Here is a 20,060-nt window from a genome sequence, read left to right as displayed (position 1 = left end):
AATATAAAAGGTATTTGCTCCAGCTAGTGACCTGAGAGCTTGCTTTGGCTTAGTTTTCCCTGAAGCATTTGCCATGAAGTTAATCAAACCTTAAAAAATAACAGTCTCTCGCTTCTCAAAGACTCAACATAAATACGATTCTGTCTTCTTCTAAGGGCCAGATTTTCTGCAAGGGTAAATCAATAGCTTCACTGACGGAGAATCTGGCCTTAAAAGTCTATCCAGTGCATTAAAATCAAGGCAGCACCCTGGCAACAGAACAACTCTCCAGATTAATATTTGAGGGAAATTTTGGCAGTAAAGAAGCTCTATTTTGAAACGCTGCCATCTTTTTTAGTTGGTGCTGACCACCACCGTTTCTCCTCCCGTGAACTGCACCGTTGCAGCAGGAGCCTCGCGGTCGGTCTCCTCGATCTTCAGCGCAGCGTTGTCCACGCCAGCGCTGACGGGCTGCGGCACAGCCGTGGGTTCTGCAGTGCGAGTTGGAGTGGAGCAGTACAAGATGAAGCCCACCATGATGACAACGAAGGACAGGATGTAAAGGCCAGAAAACTGCCAGAAGGAAGAATAAAATGCATTAGGTCTTGTCTGATGTAAAAACATACAAACGCTGCCTTGTTTAAGAATCTGAAAGCTACACTTCCCTTTAAAAAAAAAAAAAATCATACAAATTATCATCATGATCTATATCCTGAAAATCAAAATCCAACAGCTCCAATAAAGCTGCTTACTCTTTTACCCTATCTCATCCTCAGTACTCTCGTACCAGGTGTTTTTTTAGGTCTACCTACAATAACTTTAATAAATGGCTAGAAGTGTGGTAATAGGAAAGGACAGCTGTTTATACAACTGAAATCTCTACTGAAAACCTGTATCCCTGAGAGAAATTTGTTTTAGCATTACAAGTATTTCAGGTAGTGGCAAGAGAAGAATATTTCCTTCCAGCTACCAGAGCTGCTGGTTCTCCACACAACTCCTAACCCCCCCCAGGACTGGATAGATGTTGTGACTGGGCAAAAAACCTGTTTGCTCTCTACACACAGAAAGATCCTGAAGAGAGGGAGACCAAGGCTCCTGGTACGAGACATGCATTTGTGCTACTTACTGAACAGTTAGAGCCGTATGAGGCAAGAGTATGAACTGCTGCGGTACATCAGGCATTTGATTCGCTATCACTCCCTTAGGTGTTGAAACTGGGCAATTTTTAGCCATCCTACTAGAAAAATAAATGCTTATTTCATAACACTGGGTTTAATAATACAAAGTGCTTGAGTCATACACAGCCAGGACCACTTTTTCAGGAGGTTTGCTAAAATTCACCCTATTGTCTTTGTCAAACCACTCTGACTTAAACAGCAGCATGATGCACACAGCATATCTTACACCCCACTGTCAAGACATTAAAAAGTTCTGGATCTCAATGGAAGCAGTAGTTCATGGTCATAGTGGGTTATTGTCAAGATTTTCAACACAGCCAGAGAAATTCCGAAATATACCCAACCCACCCTGAGCTTTCTTAGACTTGCTGAAGTCACTTGCCTTGGAAAGTGCGCTGCACCCTTCGAAGGCAGCACACAAGTGAAGGGGAGGCTGAAGCACCTTGGCCCTCTCTCCTCACCTTGCCAGAATCCCTGTTTTCTTTTAAAAATTAGAAGCTGGGAAAAGAGCAATTTATCATGGCCATCTTTTACACAGTACCAGAGTAGGTAGGTCATCACGGCGGGAAACGGGAGGTGCTGGCAGTGTCCCTAGCATTTCCCTGCGCAGTGCCAGGTCATGGGCGCTGTGCCACGACGGCTCCTCCTGTGGCCTTCTCCTCCTTAAGTTTTACTTAATTTCAAATATTGCAGTAACTTCACCGCTTCGGACACTGGTTTCAGTCATACCTGCACAGCTTACCTTGCTCTATTCAATAACAAGTCCAAAGACTACTTTAAATGTGATGAGCTGACTGTACCTCCACCTAGTGTCTGTATTTGCCATAAACTCTTTCCCTAGGAGTTTACACAACAGAAACACTTGAGGGCCCTATTTTGAAGTGTTGTGGGGGATTCTTCCTCCTAGACTTTCTTGCATATTTGCCATCACATCTCACAACTTTTGTGTAGCTGCACAAGCACATGATGACAGATGAAGCAATGAGCTGCAGATTTTGAAACATCCTCGATGGCAAGGAATCCAAGGTTTTACTGACTCAAGATTATACTGACTCCAGGACTCACTGCAGGACCAGATGAGGACCTGCATCACCTTGTAAAATCAGGAATGTAATATTTCTTCACAGCAGCTGTCTGTGTAAAATGAGCTCATTAGGAGCACACACAGCAAAGATTAGCTATGGAGCAGAAAAAGAAAATAAGTTCATTAAAGCAGTTATGCCAAATTCACACGTTGTGGTAAGCAGAGTCACTTGGGGCTGGGAAACCGAGTGCATGAGCAAGACGCAGCACTCCAGCTAGGAAGTCCTGCATGGGCTCAGCCGTGTTTGCGCTGCTTCCGTCTCCGAGCAGGCTCGGACAAGAGCAACGCAGAGCTCTGCACGACCCAGCTCCTTCTGCGCCGCAGCCCAGCCAAGCCTTGGCTGGCTTACTGTGACATACTGCTTGCTAAGAGGTAAATCTTTCCTCACAGGATAAGAGTAGAGAGTGCGTTCTCACATTTTGGTTTGTGGATTCCTGTCTCCAGCATGTTTTCTAATCCAGGAAATGTCCTGCCTGGTGTTTTTGTCTGAGGGAAAGAAACTACAAGGTAACTCGGCAAGATTTTCTACTGCTATATGTATTCTTAAAAGCCCTGCAAAAATCAGGCTTCCCACGTTCTCAATTTCTAAGTTACTTCAGATCCTGATTACTAAAGATGTTGCATTATAATTGCTCCCTTTTTGTTACTTGATTGTTTCTAAACACAGACACAAGGTCATGCTAGAGCTGCCCCTTCAGAGAGTCTTCTCTTCAATGTGTAGAGTGGTACTTCATTACCCCCTCCCTGCCCCGTGACAAATGTAAAGGACTTTCAAACACTCCTCCTTCCATCTTGCCATGGGAAGATTCAAACAAAAAAAAAAATAAATCAACTTGCATGAAAGTAATTTAAGTAATTTTGCCATTTCTCCAACTTCTCAATGGGTCTTTTTAGTCACTTATATTTTAACATACACCTGAAATTCTCTCATAATGCAGACCTCAAATCTTCCCTAAATCATTTTTTAATTTCTGCTACCAAAATACACTGTAGATAGTAATTATGGAATAATCTCTTCCCAGAAGAATCTCTCCCCAAAATAAGTCAATACTGAAGTTTAAAAGTTTATCTGTGTCCCTCCCAAAGATTTTGGCTATCTCTTCACATTAACTATTATGGATACAGTTCTCCAATTACTTCTTCTGTTAAAATCTGAGCTATCTGGTACTAAAATGTGTTACTGGAACTAACAGAAAACATTTTTTTTTTAAAAAAAGAATATAGTTTCCTACATTCATTTGTAATGGATGCTTTGTAGTTTAGAGCATTAGCTTGGTGCAAATTTTCAAATCGAAAATGGTAAGGTAAGTCAATAGCTAGGAATGTCCTGGGAAAAAAAAATCTAGCCCAAAATTGGATCCTAATTGGGTTGAAAAATGAATCCTGTTGAATACTACAATAAATTGGCCTTCCCTTTCAGAAACAAATCTGACATAAAAGTTTCTGGCTCTCCATAATGCTGAAGAGAAAGCAATCACATGGAATAACACAAATTAAGCGTCTTAAGCAAATTTCACAAGCATCTCACTAAGCCCTTCCAGTCGCTGCATGACACTACCCCAGCTGCTCCTGTGAGCTGGGTTCCCATAAATGAGCCTCAATGAAGAGGGGAAGTCAGAGTTAAAACTTTTTAGCACTGCCACTTAGCTTCAATAGATAGTTCAGAAAAGATTAATAACCACCTCTTGCAGAACAATAAAAATAACCACCTCTTGCAGACCACATAGAACTATATATTTATGTGCAATTTTTCAGTTACTGAAGTTTCTCCTCAGAAGCAGTACTTGAGCCTGATTCTTCTGTGAGACATTTATAAAAATAAATAAATAAACTTTTAAAAGGAAATATTATTTTCTAAAAATCAAATCCAACCACTACTCCTGCAGAAATAAAAATCCTCTCAGGACACTTGGATTCAAACCCCCACTTTGTGAGAGGGATGAACCAAATCTAGCACACAAACTCTATGGAGTTCCAAATAGGGATTAAAATAAGAATCTATCATTTGAATCTCCTGTAAATTATTTACTATCTTTATTGTTAACTCCAAGTTATTCTATGAAGTATGATATTGCTTTATAATCATTAACTACCTAATGGTGCAAAGCTATGTAATTAAGTATATCTTTCTGGTTGATGTCTAACAGTGATGAATGATACAATCTGTACAAACGTAAGTCTGAAAACAGTTTTGAGGGGCTAAAAAGAACATTATGATTTAATTGCAGTGTTGGAGTAAAAATTTAGCGGAAACTATAATGAATGAATGAAGTTACCTACCTTATAGTAAAACAGGAAAAGTCCAAAAAAAAGGCTGTAGAGATCTGCAGTCAAAATGCCCAAGTTGACTGAGGTTGCACTGGTGACTTTAATCACTACTGGCATGAAGCTATACAGCCCAAACATACACAGGGCAAATGCTGCGAACAGCAGTGCTGTAAGAAAAATGATGGAAACTTAGCATAAAAGCACTAAACTATGACTTTAAAGAAGACTGATATTATTCAGATGTTTTAAATCATGCATCCTGTAATCTTATCTCTTTACTAAGTTGCAGAGTTTGCAGGAAATCTGTTTATTTGTGGCAACATAACATGAAGGCTGTCATTTACTTTACAGAAAAAGAAAGTGAAAAAACAAAATTCTAGGATTATATAATTATTAGTTTTTCCAGTGTTTTGTAGAAATGCATACCGTTTTGTCATAAACATACCAACTTTCCAGTTCCATTGAATTTTCATTATGTCCTTATGTTCAACAATGGCTCTAGAGTTAAAGAAAAAAAATACCATAAAGTTTAAAAAAGTATTCAAATAGAGAATTGCCAGAATATATAAGAAACACTTTGCTTTATCATCTTTGATTTTTTTTTCTGAAATATTATTAAATAACAACAAATAACAATAGCAATAGCATCTAACAAGCATGAAAAAAAGACTTGAATATTCAAGTGATTGAAAGTCAAGAGCACTTTTATTTAACTCTTATGCCTTTCTTATGTTCTTTCAAGGCTTTTTCATCCTTCAGTTCTATTTGATATACAATTTGAAGAAATTATTAACTATAATGATGAGAAATGAGAAACCAAATTCTTTAGATAGACTGAAGTGCATGTGGTCTCTTACTCTAACACAGTTATCTGTAAGAGTATACATGCTTCATCTCAAACTTGTTTAATATGGAAGCCATCCTGCTAATCATTGTCTCTGAAACCTTTCCACAGAGAAAACCCATTAAGAAATACATTCCTGTGAACAGTCCTCTCCTACTAAGTGCCCTCATGAAAGTCAATAAAATCAAGAATACAGGCAAGCAGGATAGGCATTGAATTTACAGGATTGGAGCTTTAGAATTGTTGTAATAAGGGCAGAACAAATAAGAAGAATATAAAATGGATGTTGCATGGCAACAAAAATGGCATTCAAATGAAAGGTCTCCCATATAAGCCAAATACAAAGTTAGCAAAGAATTAATTTAATAACAACAATGTCATTTCATGGTAGACAAGTAATCATCTGTAGAATATTCTTAATTAATTTTAAAATAAATATATTAGATCCTTACAGCTGCAGACCGCTGATAATAGTCCCAAACAAGCCCACCATTCCTAGAAACTCCACTCTGCTCAGATTTTTCACAATGTATTCCTCACTCACATTAGAAATGGCATACAAAGAAGCACCAAGAAGAACTAAGACATCGCCAATCACCACGTCACTTCCTGTACAGAAATATTAATCCACAATAAGGGTAATGCTGCAAACACTTTTCAACTTCCCTTAAAAAGACAAGCAAATTTACCCCAAACATCCTTGCCTTTCTAGCACCTCTAGGAGTAGGGGGGAAGGATGTGTGTGTGTGAAGCAGATCAGTTGCTTGGGACCAGAGCACTAACACTACTAATGGCTCATTAAGCATGTGCAAATCACATCCTGACCAAGACGTAGCTTTTTGGTTGGTCCAGTGCTCCCTGCATCTCCTGACATCAGGCAGCACAGGGAGACAGAGGAATTGCAGTCCAGCTTCCGACTAAGCTCCCACTTTGGCACGAAGGCCTCGTACAAGCCTTGCCGATTGCTGTGGAACCTGAACTGAAGTTTATGACAGTTCTCAAGTGGGCGCTGCAGATGTGTGGTATTGGGTATCCTGTGATACATCCATCCTGTGCTAACGGGACTCCTTGTAACACAGAATCGCTCAGAATCACAGAATGGCAGAGATTGGAAGGGACCTGTAGAGATCATCTAGTCAAAGCCTCCTGCTCAGGCAGGGACACAGTCACTCATCAAGTAAACGCTGTTATGCAGCTGCTCAGTAGCAAGACAAGGAGCTGCTGTTTATGGCCTTGAATTGAAGTGTCCTGCCCTAAGCACGTTGGTAGTCACTCTCTCACTAAGCAGATGTGTCTGGCATGTGAGGGAAAGCAGTACTAAGGATATTCAGGTCACTGAATAAACCACAACTGTCCTAATATCTCAGGGGAAGAATTTTCTCCCTCAGGACTCTGACGTGCTGTACCACACAGCACGGATGCTAACCTTCTGTTTGCCATGCTATCTTACCTGCAGTAGATGTCCTGGAATAAAGCTAAACAGGCTCATCTCTACTCTGCCTAGTGAAGCCAATGCCATGTTTCTCTTCCTGCTTAAATTTACCTTGCCTTATATCCCCTGGGGTTCGAAATAAGAGCAACTTAATGTGGCCTGATTGGGGCTTCTGGTCCAAACAGAGAAGAGGTAACCAGTTCTAACCTAAGCATCACTGAGTGCAGGCAGTCAAGGCCAAGCTCCCTTCGGGAGACCCCAGCAATCCCCTGTATTCTGGCCACATCCCCACTGATCCAGGGCAGTGGTCTCCATGCTCTGCTCAGCAGATCTTGGGGATACGTGGACTATTTCTATAGGTCTGCAAAAGATAACTCAAATAAGTTAGCCTGTTGTCAAGTAATCTCTAATTTGCTATTAATTCTAAGGGAATTCCATTAGGAAGCTGCACATCAGAAAAGTCTGGCTGCTAACAGACCAGGAGTCTAAGCTGGATGAGGTTTGTAGGAAGAGGTAGCACCTTTTATTAGACCACCTCATATGAACAGCAAAAGCAATCATGCTTTCAAGGAAAAATGTTTTTCACCAGGTCTGAGGTCTTACATCAGGGCTAATAAGCAGCAGCAAACTTCAAGATACCCAAATATACAATTCAAATCTATAGGCAAACGTCACAGCTCCCTATAAAACTGACACCTCCTCAGTTACTATTGTTTTGGCCAGAAAATATAAATAGAGAGTATATCTCTTCTTTTTGTCTAAAATAAAGCTAGATCCATTCCCCCAATGCAAAGAAGTTTGCTCCCCTTTGTCCTTTGAAATTTGGACCGGCATTGGAACCACATCTCTGAATTTCCCCTTGGTGAGCAAGGTTTCCTTACCTTCCGTGTCCTGCCTGCCCGCCAGTATGTCTGCGCCCACCATGGTTCCTACACCCAGCAGACAGACTGCCACAGCAATAAAGTGGATGAGTTTGTATCTTGCACGGAGAATGAACCATGATAAAGCCATCAGCACGGGAATCCCAAAACAATCCAGCAGCTGCAGGGACAGAGAAACGATTTTAGTTAGAATCCTACCCCAAACTCGGATATCGCTCTCCTGAAGCTGAACATACAGGATCTTACCTTCCATCGCTCTCGATTGAAAGGCACAAAGCAACCCCAATAGACTAGCTGAAATGGAAGAGGGGTCAGAGCCACATTTTACCATGAAAAGCATTTGCAAGGGAAAGAGGGGTGTTGGGGCAGCTTCATTCTCTCCTGTTAGAAATTCACAGATTTAGAAATTCTTCTAATAAGGGATCTAAATCTGCCCAGCTTCACAAGTCAGTGCTAGGAGGTTGCACTGAGCTCACGCTGTTCCTCATGACGCTAATACCAGGAGGTGGTTCACTAACATGTCATTATTTTCCACCAGGTTTTGTCTTTCCTTTCTTAACAGATTTCAGGTGTACTTGCACGCTAGCTCATCTTTTCACTCCTCTTTAAAATTGCAATTAGAGTTGAGGACTGACTGTACACAATGTGGAAAAATGGAGTTATTAAAGAATACAACTGATCAAATTTTCATCAAAGTGAATAATCCATAAAAGTATGTGTTTTTTTCCCCCCAGAAATGAGTCTTACTGAAAAAGAACTGGTACAAAGAACAGAAGAAATTTGCAAAGTTGATGGTAGGAAGACAGGAAGGAGAGAACAGCTTTGCTAAGATGCCCTTCCCAATGCTGCAACTTCCCAGAAAATCATACCCAAGGCAATAATGTATTTTCAATCCACTTCTCTTTTACATCTGACTCTGCATTAGTCAGAAGTGGGTAATTCACTCTGGAGTTTATCCCTTCCACAGCAGCAAGGACACACAAGATGTGTGCATGGGCATTGCTTTGAGCAGACTGATCAGTTCAAGGACGTCTGCCCTCCAAGACAAGCAGTGACACTGACTTCTCTTTCCTTTCTCCATTATCCACCTCTTCATGTTGCTATATTCTTATGTTTGGAAGCACCAAATCATCTTTGTCCTTCTGTTAAACCCACAAATGTTCTGCCTCTTCTCCTTTACCACAGAAAATCAAGACAGCTATATGCATAAAACAGAAAAATAGCGTGCAGCATAAAATGAACATAATGTTCTAGAACAACCAAACAATGCAAAGAACACTGAACTAATCACAACTGCTTTAAAAACTTAATTCAATAAAACAGACTTGTTTCTGATTTTTTTTTTGGAGGAAAAAAGATCCATTCCCCAAATACTTTCTGGCCTGCCTCATTATAGTGTCATGAAAAATACATAAGCAAATAGAGCTGAACATACAGTCAGCCTTCCAAAGGCTGCTCTCAAATCACTCTTAAACGACAATTCTTAAAACAAGGCCTCTTGAAGCCACTATGAAACATCAATGCCAGGTCAATAGGACCATAGCATAATTGCTACAATCAAGCTAACAGGCCTTAGTCCAGAATGTTCTTTGCTATCTTCTGTCTGTCTAAATGCATCATTTTCGGCTTTCGCCTGCGCTTACCTCTGTCAGTTCATTCATCATTTGCAAGGGTTTTCAGCCCCTTACTTGCTCATAACTACATATATTGTCTTACCAGGACAGCATTAAGGGAAATTCATACAGGGTAAGCCCTAAAGATGCTCTCTACTCCTTCCACCTATTTGTCTGTGTTCCCTCGATTGTCTTCAGCTTGCCCCATTTGAGAAGTCTGTGTAAAAGCCAGTCACTCACCTGCACTACATTAGCAGAGGTTTGAACTACACTAGTCCTAACGCATGGTACCATGTATTTCAGTACAGCTTTGCTCTATTTTAAGAGTATCATACTATGTGTTTCTGTTTGATCACAGGCCTTTGCTCTCTCTTTTCTTTTGTCTACATGAAGAATGTGTCTGTTTTTTTCTAGTATCAGATGAGAAGCATCACTTATCTGTTTCACCAAAATGTATGATTTAGTTCTTACAACACTGTTTTTCCACCCTTGGTTTCAAACAGTTTGTTCCAAGTAAGGAAATATATATGAAAGTGATGAGTCTTAAACAAAGATTTCTCTGGTGAGAAATTGTAATCAACGAAGCTACGAAATATTACAAAAATTAAAAAGGAAAAAAATCATTTTCCTGCCAGTAGACATATCATCCTCTATTAATAAGCAAGCTTTCATTTCCTTACTTATTGAGATGTTACCATGTAGCTTTCTAGCCTGCAAGCAGTTTTTCAACCCAAAAGATTAGAACAAAAGCCTCTTTTTTTTTTTTTTTAAAAAGATTAATTAGAGCACAAAGGTCTTCTAGATAATGAGGTGCAATCTCTTTCATTAACACTAGATGGGAAATTGCTGGGTTCAGACCAATATTCCAGAGCTACAGCACCCTGGTTAAAAGACTTGCATTAAGGGCAAATGGGCACCAGATGATGAAGAATTTACACTAGTAATTTATTCCGGCAGCCAATTATGCCCAATTACAAACTAAAGAAATCTGATTTTCAGCTAGTGCATCTTGCCTTCTCCTACTAGGTTCAAAGAGTTTTCTGGAGGAAAATGTTCTCTTCTGTGTAGGATCAAGATCAAAGATCTGCAAAGCAACTGTAATATCACAGTGAACTTATGTCAATGAAAATATTTAAAAGAACAAGATTTATTCAGGCTTTACAACATCTATGGTAGTGCTGCTTGGTACCAATTGCCAGCAGAGCCTCAGCAAACTCTTGTATTATTCAATTCTGCACTGCGTATTTACAGGGAGGGAAAAAAAAATAAGATAACCTGCTGATTTAATTTTGACTCCAACCAGGTTTCAACCACCCTGCTTGTGGGAAGGTTTTAATGATAGGGTAAATTATTAACAGATGCTTTAATAAATGTTTAAGCGATTGCAGTGGATCATTAGAGGCTGTTAGTTTGCTCACAAGTGGCAGCTCCCAGACCTCAGAGAGCAGGAAAGCTCCACAGCTCCTCCTGCCCACACGGCTCCCACGGGCAGCTCCAGGGGCACGCGCTGCTTTTCTCCTCTTGTGGTTAATACTCTTCTATGAACTGATATTCTGTCAACAGCTGCCAACTAAATGCCCCCGCCTGAATTGTGTAAACAGCAAATGCTCACCTTACAAAAAGCACATTAACAACACTGGGCTATCAAGGATGCGGGCGAACGCGTTACACGGAGCAGCGTGGTCATTCCTGACACAAGACTGAAGCGTGTGCATCTCGCAGGGGAAGCGCCCCTGGCATCGTCTCAGCCAGAACTCAAGAGCTGCAGTTGTGGCCCAGAGACTTTTGTCTTTATTTACAGAGAAAGGAGCATTGTCACCCCAATGTTATCTCTGTAAAAATCTCCCAAGCCCTTCCTTGCAATTCCTTGTTAGCACATTTGATAACTTGAGGAGAATTGTTTTTCTTTGCATGTGTGTGAAGAATACATGGAAGTTCCTTGCTGAGCAGAAACTTATCTTGGACAAAAATCATGAGGCTGAGCTCAAGCTCCAGTCAGGCAGCCTTTCAACAGTGAGCACAGAGTTCAGAAAAGGTGTGATATACTCCTGCCTTGGTTTTGTGCTTCCAGGGCATCCATTTAAGGCCACTACTGAAGACAGAGTATTAGGGTAGTGCTCTGAACCAGGATAGCCATTCTTACGTACTAATGTTAGAGCAGAACTACTTGCTCCTGACAGACCTTTTTGTTCTGATTCTCATTTCTGACAGTGGTGGGAAACGGGTTACTTCATGTGATATGCAAGAAATCCTGCTGCAATGGGCAGGTACAATAAATTCCTAACACTGAACTGACACTTAAGGAGGCATCAGTCTGAAGATCATCACGTGAGAAGATTCAGCAAACGTCCAACTTCGGTGACTGGGCAAGAAGACCAACTCTACCTTTTCTTTCTTAATTTCTATGGAAGAAGTCATGGGAATAGCTTTATTCCTTCTGAGAATTTGGACCTAAGTCCTGGCTTCTTCGGCTGTGAATTATACGATCAAAGAATATTTCAGCCATCAGCTTAGCTTTTTCTTGAGACAGAAATATATCACTGCTAAAACTCTTATTTCTCACACATCACTCGTAAGTAAATTAAAAGCCTAATGAGCCATAAGTATGAAGTGGAAAACATGACAATGATAATCCTTCAGGCACATGTTATTGTTCCTTAAACAGCAGGAGGAAAAGTCATTGCAGCTTTCAGAGAGGAACCCAGATCACAGTTCATTCCAGCTACACATAAGCTGCCAGCTTCCATCTGCATGTAGTGGAGAGAAAACTACATTCTTAGTCCTCCAGCTCCTGGAGCTATTTACACAAGGCTTTCCTGATGCAGCAAGACGTCGCCAAGCACTGGCACTGCAGAGGATGCTGCTGTTTACAGCCTCTCCGGGAACACGGCAAGCTCATGTCCCTTCCCTTCTCACAGGGAAGGGTTGGAAGTGCCATATCCCAGAGCCCAAGGCTGCCTCGCAGCACAGCTCACTTCCAGCTGTGTCCTCACATCTTACATCTATCTCCCAGTGCCTCCCACAGCTTCGAGGGTTAGGCAAGAGATTCACTCTGCTGTCAGCAGCGAGAACGTGTGCTGAGTCAGTGTTATCTGGTCTTAAATCTTTATTTTTGCATCATGGAGGGGAAAAAAAAAGAGGAGTTGTCAGCAAACTCTTGGAAGTGCTTTCTATCAAAAATACAAAAATGCTTAAGAGTTCAATTTAAGAATTGGCACTGGGTAATACCAGCCGATTTTCTCTGCTTCCTGAAAATGTTACTCATGATGCAGGATGCTCTTCTCTGTATTGCAAAGAGAAGAGAGATATTGACTTTTTGTTCGTGTTTAAATAGCTTCTATGTGTGCCCTCTGAAATCTCATCTCAGAAAACAGTCCAAAACTCTAAGAAAAGCGACAATCTGGAAAGGGGGATTGGTTCTTACCTGGACACTTGTCAGGGTCGTGTATTGGTATGCTTTGACAATCATGTAATTGGCCTCAACATCAGCCAGTCCCAAAAGAATATACTTCCACCACCTCTGCTTCAGAATTTGCAGAAGGCTGTCATTGCCTGTTAAGAAAAAAAGCACCAATCAATATATGGTCCTTTCAGAAGAAATGCTGCGCAAGGATATTGCTTTTTACAAGCACATGTAATATTGCGATGCTTGATTTTGGATGCCAATTGTAAGAAAGATATAGTAAGAACAAACAGCAGCCTGTAAGAAGATAATAAAAATGGTGAAAGGTGTGGAAATCCATCACAAGAAAAAAAATAGAAGATTAGGACTGTTTGAAGAGTGCATTGATGTAGAAGGAATATTCAATAGGCTCTGGTAATGAGATTTGTTACAATAAAGATTATTTTCTTCTAATATAATATAAGATTTAAATTTTTATTTTTGGTTCCATTAAAATACATGAAGTGAAATGAAATGCTTGCTTAACTTGCAAAAATCAAGTTAATTGTCATGTGTTACTACAAGGCAGGAATTTCAGCAGGGAGTTTCAAAAACTTGGACAAGTACTAAGTTTTTTAGTTTCAAAATTCAAGAGAAAAATGTAGAAGGGAACAAAATCTCCAGAACCAGAATCTCCCCCCGATATGTTACGTACCAGTCCTAAATGCCAGCATCGTTGTGTAAACTAGAAGAAGCAAAGAATAGTTGATAAAACTTTGAAACATTGGAGTATTCACTTGGAATTTCTCTGCTAGGTACTGGCTTGTAACAGCAGTCCCACAGATAAACAAGGAAAGCATCTGGCCCAGAACTACTGTTTTCAAAATATACCTGCAAATGTAAAAGACAACATGGCAAGATTTAAAATTTAACATTTAGGGGTTTTGTTTTGAAGTATTACCTCATTTTCCAGGGAAATTGACAGTTCATTTTCTACGCCTTATCAGTGTTCATATTCATAAGAAGGAAATTTTCTGTTTTACGGGTAGCAGTGTTTTGTCTATGCAGCAGAGCTATTCTTACCTCATGACAGCCAGTAAAAATGGGCCAGGCCAGTTCAAAGCACCAAAACCAGGCCCGCAATGCTCTGTGTACAAGCAGCTTGTCCAGGCAAGCTCAAAGCAACGTGAGAGCTGCGCTCATCGGAAGAGATTCGGATGCACGTGGCCGGAGTTGCATCCTTCCAGCTACTCCCTTGCTGACTTCAACCAAGACAACAAGAATCCCCAGCTCAGCTGCCTTCAGCCTCTTGCAAGACCCGAGTCTTTGGAAGGGAGCAGAAGCCCTCAGTTGAGCAGGGCTGAGGAATTGCCAAAGCAATAACACTTGTTGGGGCTTTTTCCTCCCTGCCATACTCCATTGCATGCTGCAGCAGTCAAGCATGGAGTGAAGAACACGTTTTGGCCAAAGACCATGTTAGGTTTTGACACGTTTAGACACTACCATGCTAGTTTTAGCTACTCCTCCTGAATCCAGCCCACAGCTGAAAAGTTTTTTAAAAAAATAAAAGACACTCTTGCTATTTTAGCAGTAATTCTTCACCTAATACAAAGCAGCTCTGGGCTGTGACACACAGAGAAGCACACACAGATTTTTGTGCACCTTTGCTTGGCTATTTTTCTTGCCCTTGGCAGATTTGCCAACCCTGGCTCTGCCTGCCTCCTCACAAAGGCTACCTAGTGAGACTGGCTCAATGCCATGCTGTCTATCTGGGGTTGCAGAGGTCCATGCCTGTTTACTCTGAAGACTACTGATGGCAATTTAATTGTCTGCATAATTGATTTATTTGTTGCTACTCAAAGTCATCAAGCAGGGTAAGCAAGAATCCCATCAGGAGGAGCCTGCCCAAGTGCTGCGCCCACAGCCCCACTGTAATGACAGGGCACAGCAGGGGCAGTGACACCAGCTGTTTTTCCCAGGTGCATGACTTGAATGTAGCAAGCAGCCAGTCACATAGCTATGATAGACAAGTCAGTTACCAGGCGAATTCAGCCACAAGAGGAGCATCTTCTGGGGTGCTGTAGCCAACAAAAACCATTTTATCAACCCCAAATAAAATGCTGCTAGGCACATTTCTCCTTCCATCTCCCTTCTGAGGAAACAGCAATGCCTGGGCAGTCCAGCCGTGCTGCAGATTCCAAGAGTTTTGAATCCTGCATTTTACTCCAGTTTGCTTTAAACACCCCAGCAACAGTATACACACACATTCTGTAAATATTTGTGTATTATGTCAACATTTTACAAAAGTCATATTTACTCTTGCATAAATAACTCTTTCTTGCAGGTGAAAGGATGGAGATTCTCATATTTATCATTGCAAACACTAAGCAGGGGAAAGAGAGTAAAGAATTTGGAGACTACGCTTCAATTGGAAATTTTCTATGGCCACTCTATAGGGCAGTATTAACTGCAAATAGTGCTGTAATATACATATGTAAGAACTTGTTACTGCAAATAAAGCAAAACCTCTGAAGCTTGGAAGCTATGTACTGCATTTGGATTTTATTCATTTATGTTACCAAATACCTGATTGCACAGCTTTGTGAACCAATCTGTGGAGGGCATGCACACATTCTGCCTAATCACTCTGGTTGATGTAGAAATGTCTAGAGAAACCACTTAATCAGGAGAAGACCATGACATAAAAGTTTACTTTTAATAAGTTAAAAAAAAAAAAAAAAACTTACTGTTCCTCTCAGGTAGGCATTAAAAAGGGGGAAATTAAAAAAGGGGGAAAAAAAGCATATATGCTTTTTATTAATCTAATAAAGAGTTTTCTGCTTGAATTTAGCAGAAAATGCTTCTTTGCCCTTGCAGTAGGAGACGAGCCGCAAGCCCTCAGCAAGCTGAGCAAGGCAAAGTCGCTCTGTCGCTTGGACTCACTGGGGTGAAGTCATGGAGGTGGGGATCAGACCCCGTTACATGTGTGATGTGAAAAACAGCTGCAATTTTATTCTAGCAGTGCTGTGAGGTCTGTGTAGCCCACAAAATGAAGAGTCCTTGGCAAGACATTAGCCCTGAGGGGCTCCTATACATGCAACAAATCTGTATTTTTCTATAGCTCCTTTCTCAGAATTACTAGTAAAGGCTGAAAGGCCCTAGGGTAAAAAGGCAGAAGTTTGTTGCCATTCATGCTTGCTAAGGATTGATCAGCTTCAGCTTCAGTCATCTGGCATCTATTAAAAAATAAAAGATAAATAATGAAGGAAGACTTTCTTGGTCCCTTGCACTTGGACTTGTAAGTCCATTGAGCTGATCCTCAGTTTTTCTAATAATTAAACCTCTCCAGTTTACAGTTCCTAGAGAATTACCTGATTGCATTTTCTCATATGGGAAGAGAGCCACGTCAAGAATCTCCAGAATTGCTTATTTAGTGGTTAGCCCAACAGGAATTGCCTCCATTTAGTTAATGTATATCTAGGCTTTCCCACATATTTCTACACTACTGAAGACTTCTGACAAGGCAAAATGTTTTTCTTCATCCAGTGTAGTTCCCTTCTTTACTTTTCACCATTTTAATTACAGCTTTTTTTCTCCTTTTTCTCCCTCCCCACTGAAAAAATTCAGAACAATAAGATGGAAAGAGCTGAAAAGGCACTGTTCACTGAGTAGAAACCTGCCCTCCAGAAATGTCTTCTATAAATTCCAAAATGCTGCGTTTCTGGCAGCTCTCCCCTCATGCTCACCCTCACCAGTGTCACCATGAACATCAAGGTCTTCCCTCCTCTCGCACTACGGCCTGGGTGCTGCTCCCAGCACAGCGCCGGACACGGCGACTGAGCAGAGCTCAGCTTACTGAAATTTCACTAAAATTCCATAGCACAAATCAAAAAAAAAAATAAAGAAAGTGTACTCTGCAGAATTTAAGAGTAAGCTTTAAAATCCATAAATCCTATTGGTTTTATTTTGCAATACAAAATTGGAGAGAAAAACATTCCAATCTCAAAAACATGACTTTCCGCACATCCCAATATTGACATGACTATCGATTCCTGTGATTTTTTTTATTAATAATTTAATTGCTGTTTTTAAAATATATTAATAATTAACTTTCCATTGCGGAACTTGGTTCTCTCTGCTCTTTTTACAATATGCTGGTATGGATTAAAAAGTGGTCTGAAATGGTCACTCAGTTCTATAATTCCTGCTAGTATGTATATATGCATATACATACCCACACACACATATATATACACACACACATTTATATATATACATATATGTATATATATATATATGTATGTAATTTTTAGAAATTACTAATTGGCTAATAGGCAATTACTTCTACCTTGAGAGCATGTATCCCATTTAACTATACCTACAACTACAAGTAAAACTCTGAGTTATTTCTGGATTTTTAGAACATATGAAAACTAGACAAAAATTTTTCTAAAGATAGTGCTGAAATGGACAGTTAAATGTGCAGTTCTTGCCCTTATGAGAAAGTCAGAATGGTTTTCTTTGGATCCACAGGAAACAGGAAAAAATACACCAGGATTAATTTCCTCTGATCCAGACTCTGGATGTATTTTGAAGAAAATCTAAAAAGCCCAAACTAGATTTTATTGGCAACTATATTAATAAATCCTAAAATTTCAACAGTATTTTTTCACTAAAAAGAAATTCTGTAATTTGATACTTTCTTTTCAAAAACTAAGTGTATTTATGCCACCAGTTAAACCCTAATACATGAAGTTTGGCAACACTTCTTACGTACACAGCTTACTCACATTTCTACTTTAACTAATGACCCCTTCCTGAATGGAAAAAAAAATGAGATCATTTCATTTGAATAATCTCACATGTGAATAGTTATAAGAAAAAAAATAAGGTTCAGACTAAAGTAGATTATTTCAAAAATGTTAATTTTCATATATTTTCCCATTCAAAACTAAGTACGTCAACATTTTGCTTCAAAAATGAGCTCTAATTAATTTGTAAGACCAAGGGAAAGAAAATAGAAGATTTTGTTTCAAGAATTGGAAAGTCTTATTTCTATGGGTTGCAATCAAAAAGAAAAAAAAAGAAAAAGGAAAGAAAAAAGAAATATCCATTTTATTTCCTACATACCATTACTAAGCCTTCATAAAACTCAAAAAGACTTTTTAAAAAAACCCACACAGCAGAGGTATCACTTTGCATTTGTCAGCTAAGGGTACTTGACAGAGTAATTACTAAAGAGCAAACCTGAGACCCCCAAAGCAGATTTCAAACAGATCTTTTTCCAGACGAAAACTGCCCCTGCAGGTGAGCTCCGGTCCTGGAAGGCGGGCAGGAGCAAGCACGAGGCGTTCGCGCACTCGCTTTGCAGCGCAGGCTCCGGAGCGCGCGCAACAACTAACGCCAGGGCTTCTCCCTCAGCTTCCCAGGAGAAACCGAAGCCGCTTCCAATCGATACGTTTTAGAGCTACAATCCGATTCATTGAAGCAAGGGGAGAGGACCGCGATCTTTCTGGACAGCGGCCTTTCCCCAGCTGCCTTTTCTGTTTTCCTTTTTTCCCCTTTTTTAGCAGCTGCCCTTTGCAGCGATGCTGGGAGAAGGGGTATTCCAAAAAAAGGAGCGAACATAAGTGAAGCCTTCACCTCGTGGAGCTACGGAAGGAAGGGGCAAAGCCGGGGCCCACCCGCGCCCCGGAGCCGGCACCACCCCGCGCCGCGGCGCTGCCCGCGGGGGCTCGCAGGGCTCCGCTCGCGCAGCCCGAGGCCGGCGCCTGCCCCGGGCTCTGCGCGGCGGAGCGGGCCCGGGCGGGCCGCGGCGGCCCCGGCGGCGCCGCGCGCACTCACCACGTGCAGAGCTTGGCCCGCAGCAGCCGCCCCGCAGCGGCCGCCCCGGGCGGCGCCTCCTCGGGCCCGCGCGCGGCGGCAGCGGGGGCAGCGGCGGCAGCCGCGGCCGCCTCCATGCCGGAGCCGCGGCGGGAGCCCGCGCCGCAGCCGCACGGAGAGGCAGGAGGAGGCGCAGGAGGAGGAGCCGCGGGCTCGCACCGACCCGTCTCGTCTCGTTCCGTCTCGTCCCTCCCCGTGCGACACCCCCGGCCGCCCCGCGCCGGCCCCTCGCTCTCGCTGCCGCCCAGCTCCAGCGAGCCCCGGCGCTGGGGGTGCCCGCGCTGGCAGCCCCCGCGCCTGGGGAGGGCCCTTTGCCCAGGGGTCCGTTTTCTCAGTCGAGGTTCTCTGTTTATCTTCCTTGCATTCTTGGAGGGTCTGCGCTACGAACACAAAGCAGGCACTGCCCTGCTGCTTCTCAAGGGATCTTTACCTCTTCCAGTCTCTTTGCAGCAGAAACTTGAACCAAAAATCAGCTCTCCCACTATTCAAGGACCAGGCAGTAACCAGCAAGGTACACGACTGAGGGGGAAGGATTGATCCCAAAATCCTGTGTAGGATTCTGTAAAGCTAGAAGTCAATACACAAGGCATATGTATAGACACTCCTTTCTGTATTCTGCTAAGATGGTGTATTTCTTCCCTGCTTGTATAACAAAACAGTTTAGGTATTTTTCTTTCAAAATCCTAATCAAAATTTGTGTTGTGACTCTCACAAGAATCAGTTTGTTGAGAGTAGTTTTAGTGCTAGTCATGCTAGTCATGACTTTCTATAATTTAAAATAAGGCAAAAGAAAGCTATAAGTAAGATAAAAAGAAACACAAGAGTCAGAACAGTCAGAACCTGCATATTTTCTCCTGTCGGATCCCCACAGCTGTGGTATTACCATCTTTGCCTTTAATTGCACTTGTCACATATCTACAATCTGCTGCTCAAGTCAAAAACAAAGGTGGAGGATTGTGTCTTTGGTGCTTTTTACCTCCATTTATGTTAAATTCTTGGCCTTCCTTGCTTAAAAAAAAAAAAAAAGTGCTGATGCATTTGTTAGACTTTGGGGACTAAGTTCAATTCAGGGTATGCCAAACTTTGCTACCTGAGGAGGATTTTATGGTTTGTGGATAAACATGGCCATGAACAGACAGATATCTGATATGACCAAACCTTACTTATGTCAAGTCTAAACCTCTTAACATGTCTATAATCAAATTATATTTTCTTCATTTATCTTATGTACAAAATTAACACCAAAATACCATGTAAGTTGAATTTAAAATCTGAAACTGCAGTAATCATTCAGTGTAGAATTATGAACAAGCATAACCATGAGGTTTTTTCTTGGAAATATTTTTACCACTAGAGGTCCCTCATCATCAGACTACAATTTCCTCCACAATGTTCTTTTCCTTTTTCTAGTTCTTTATTCATGATTCACTAGCCTTTTTTTAAGGTTAATATAATTTATTCTTAGAACAATGGACTGATTTTCTTTCCTGAAACTATTTTTTTTTGTTCCTAGGGA

At 41.2% G+C, this 20,060-nt stretch overlaps 2 protein-coding genes across 2 annotated transcripts in view; both read right to left on the bottom strand.

Moving 5' to 3' along the window:
• The window catches only part of SLN (sarcolipin), a 72,158-nt gene that overhangs the window by 44,741 nt on the left and 7,357 nt on the right, over positions 1-20,060 (bottom strand). The gene's annotated exons all lie outside the window — the stretch shown is intronic.
• Positions 208-18,621, bottom strand: SLC35F2 (solute carrier family 35 member F2). The gene is made up of 8 exons (XM_088522163.1): positions 18,506-18,621; positions 13,377-13,552; positions 12,704-12,831; positions 7,667-7,826; positions 5,806-5,962; positions 4,955-5,007; positions 4,522-4,676; positions 208-552 (listed from the first exon to the last, which is right to left on the bottom strand). Exons 1-8 carry the CDS (start codon positions 18,619-18,621, stop codon positions 334-336), a joined length of 1,164 nt encoding a protein of 387 aa, XP_088378289.1. The 3' UTR covers positions 208-333.

This window comes from Tinamus guttatus, unplaced genomic scaffold (assembly GCF_059628265.1).
Source record: "Tinamus guttatus ecotype Peru unplaced genomic scaffold, ASM5962826v1 Tinamus_guttatus_pri_ptg000150l, whole genome shotgun sequence".
In the NCBI taxonomy this organism is placed as follows: Eukaryota; Metazoa; Chordata; class Aves; order Tinamiformes; family Tinamidae; genus Tinamus; species Tinamus guttatus.
This window is presented reverse-complemented; position numbering and strand designations above follow the sequence as displayed.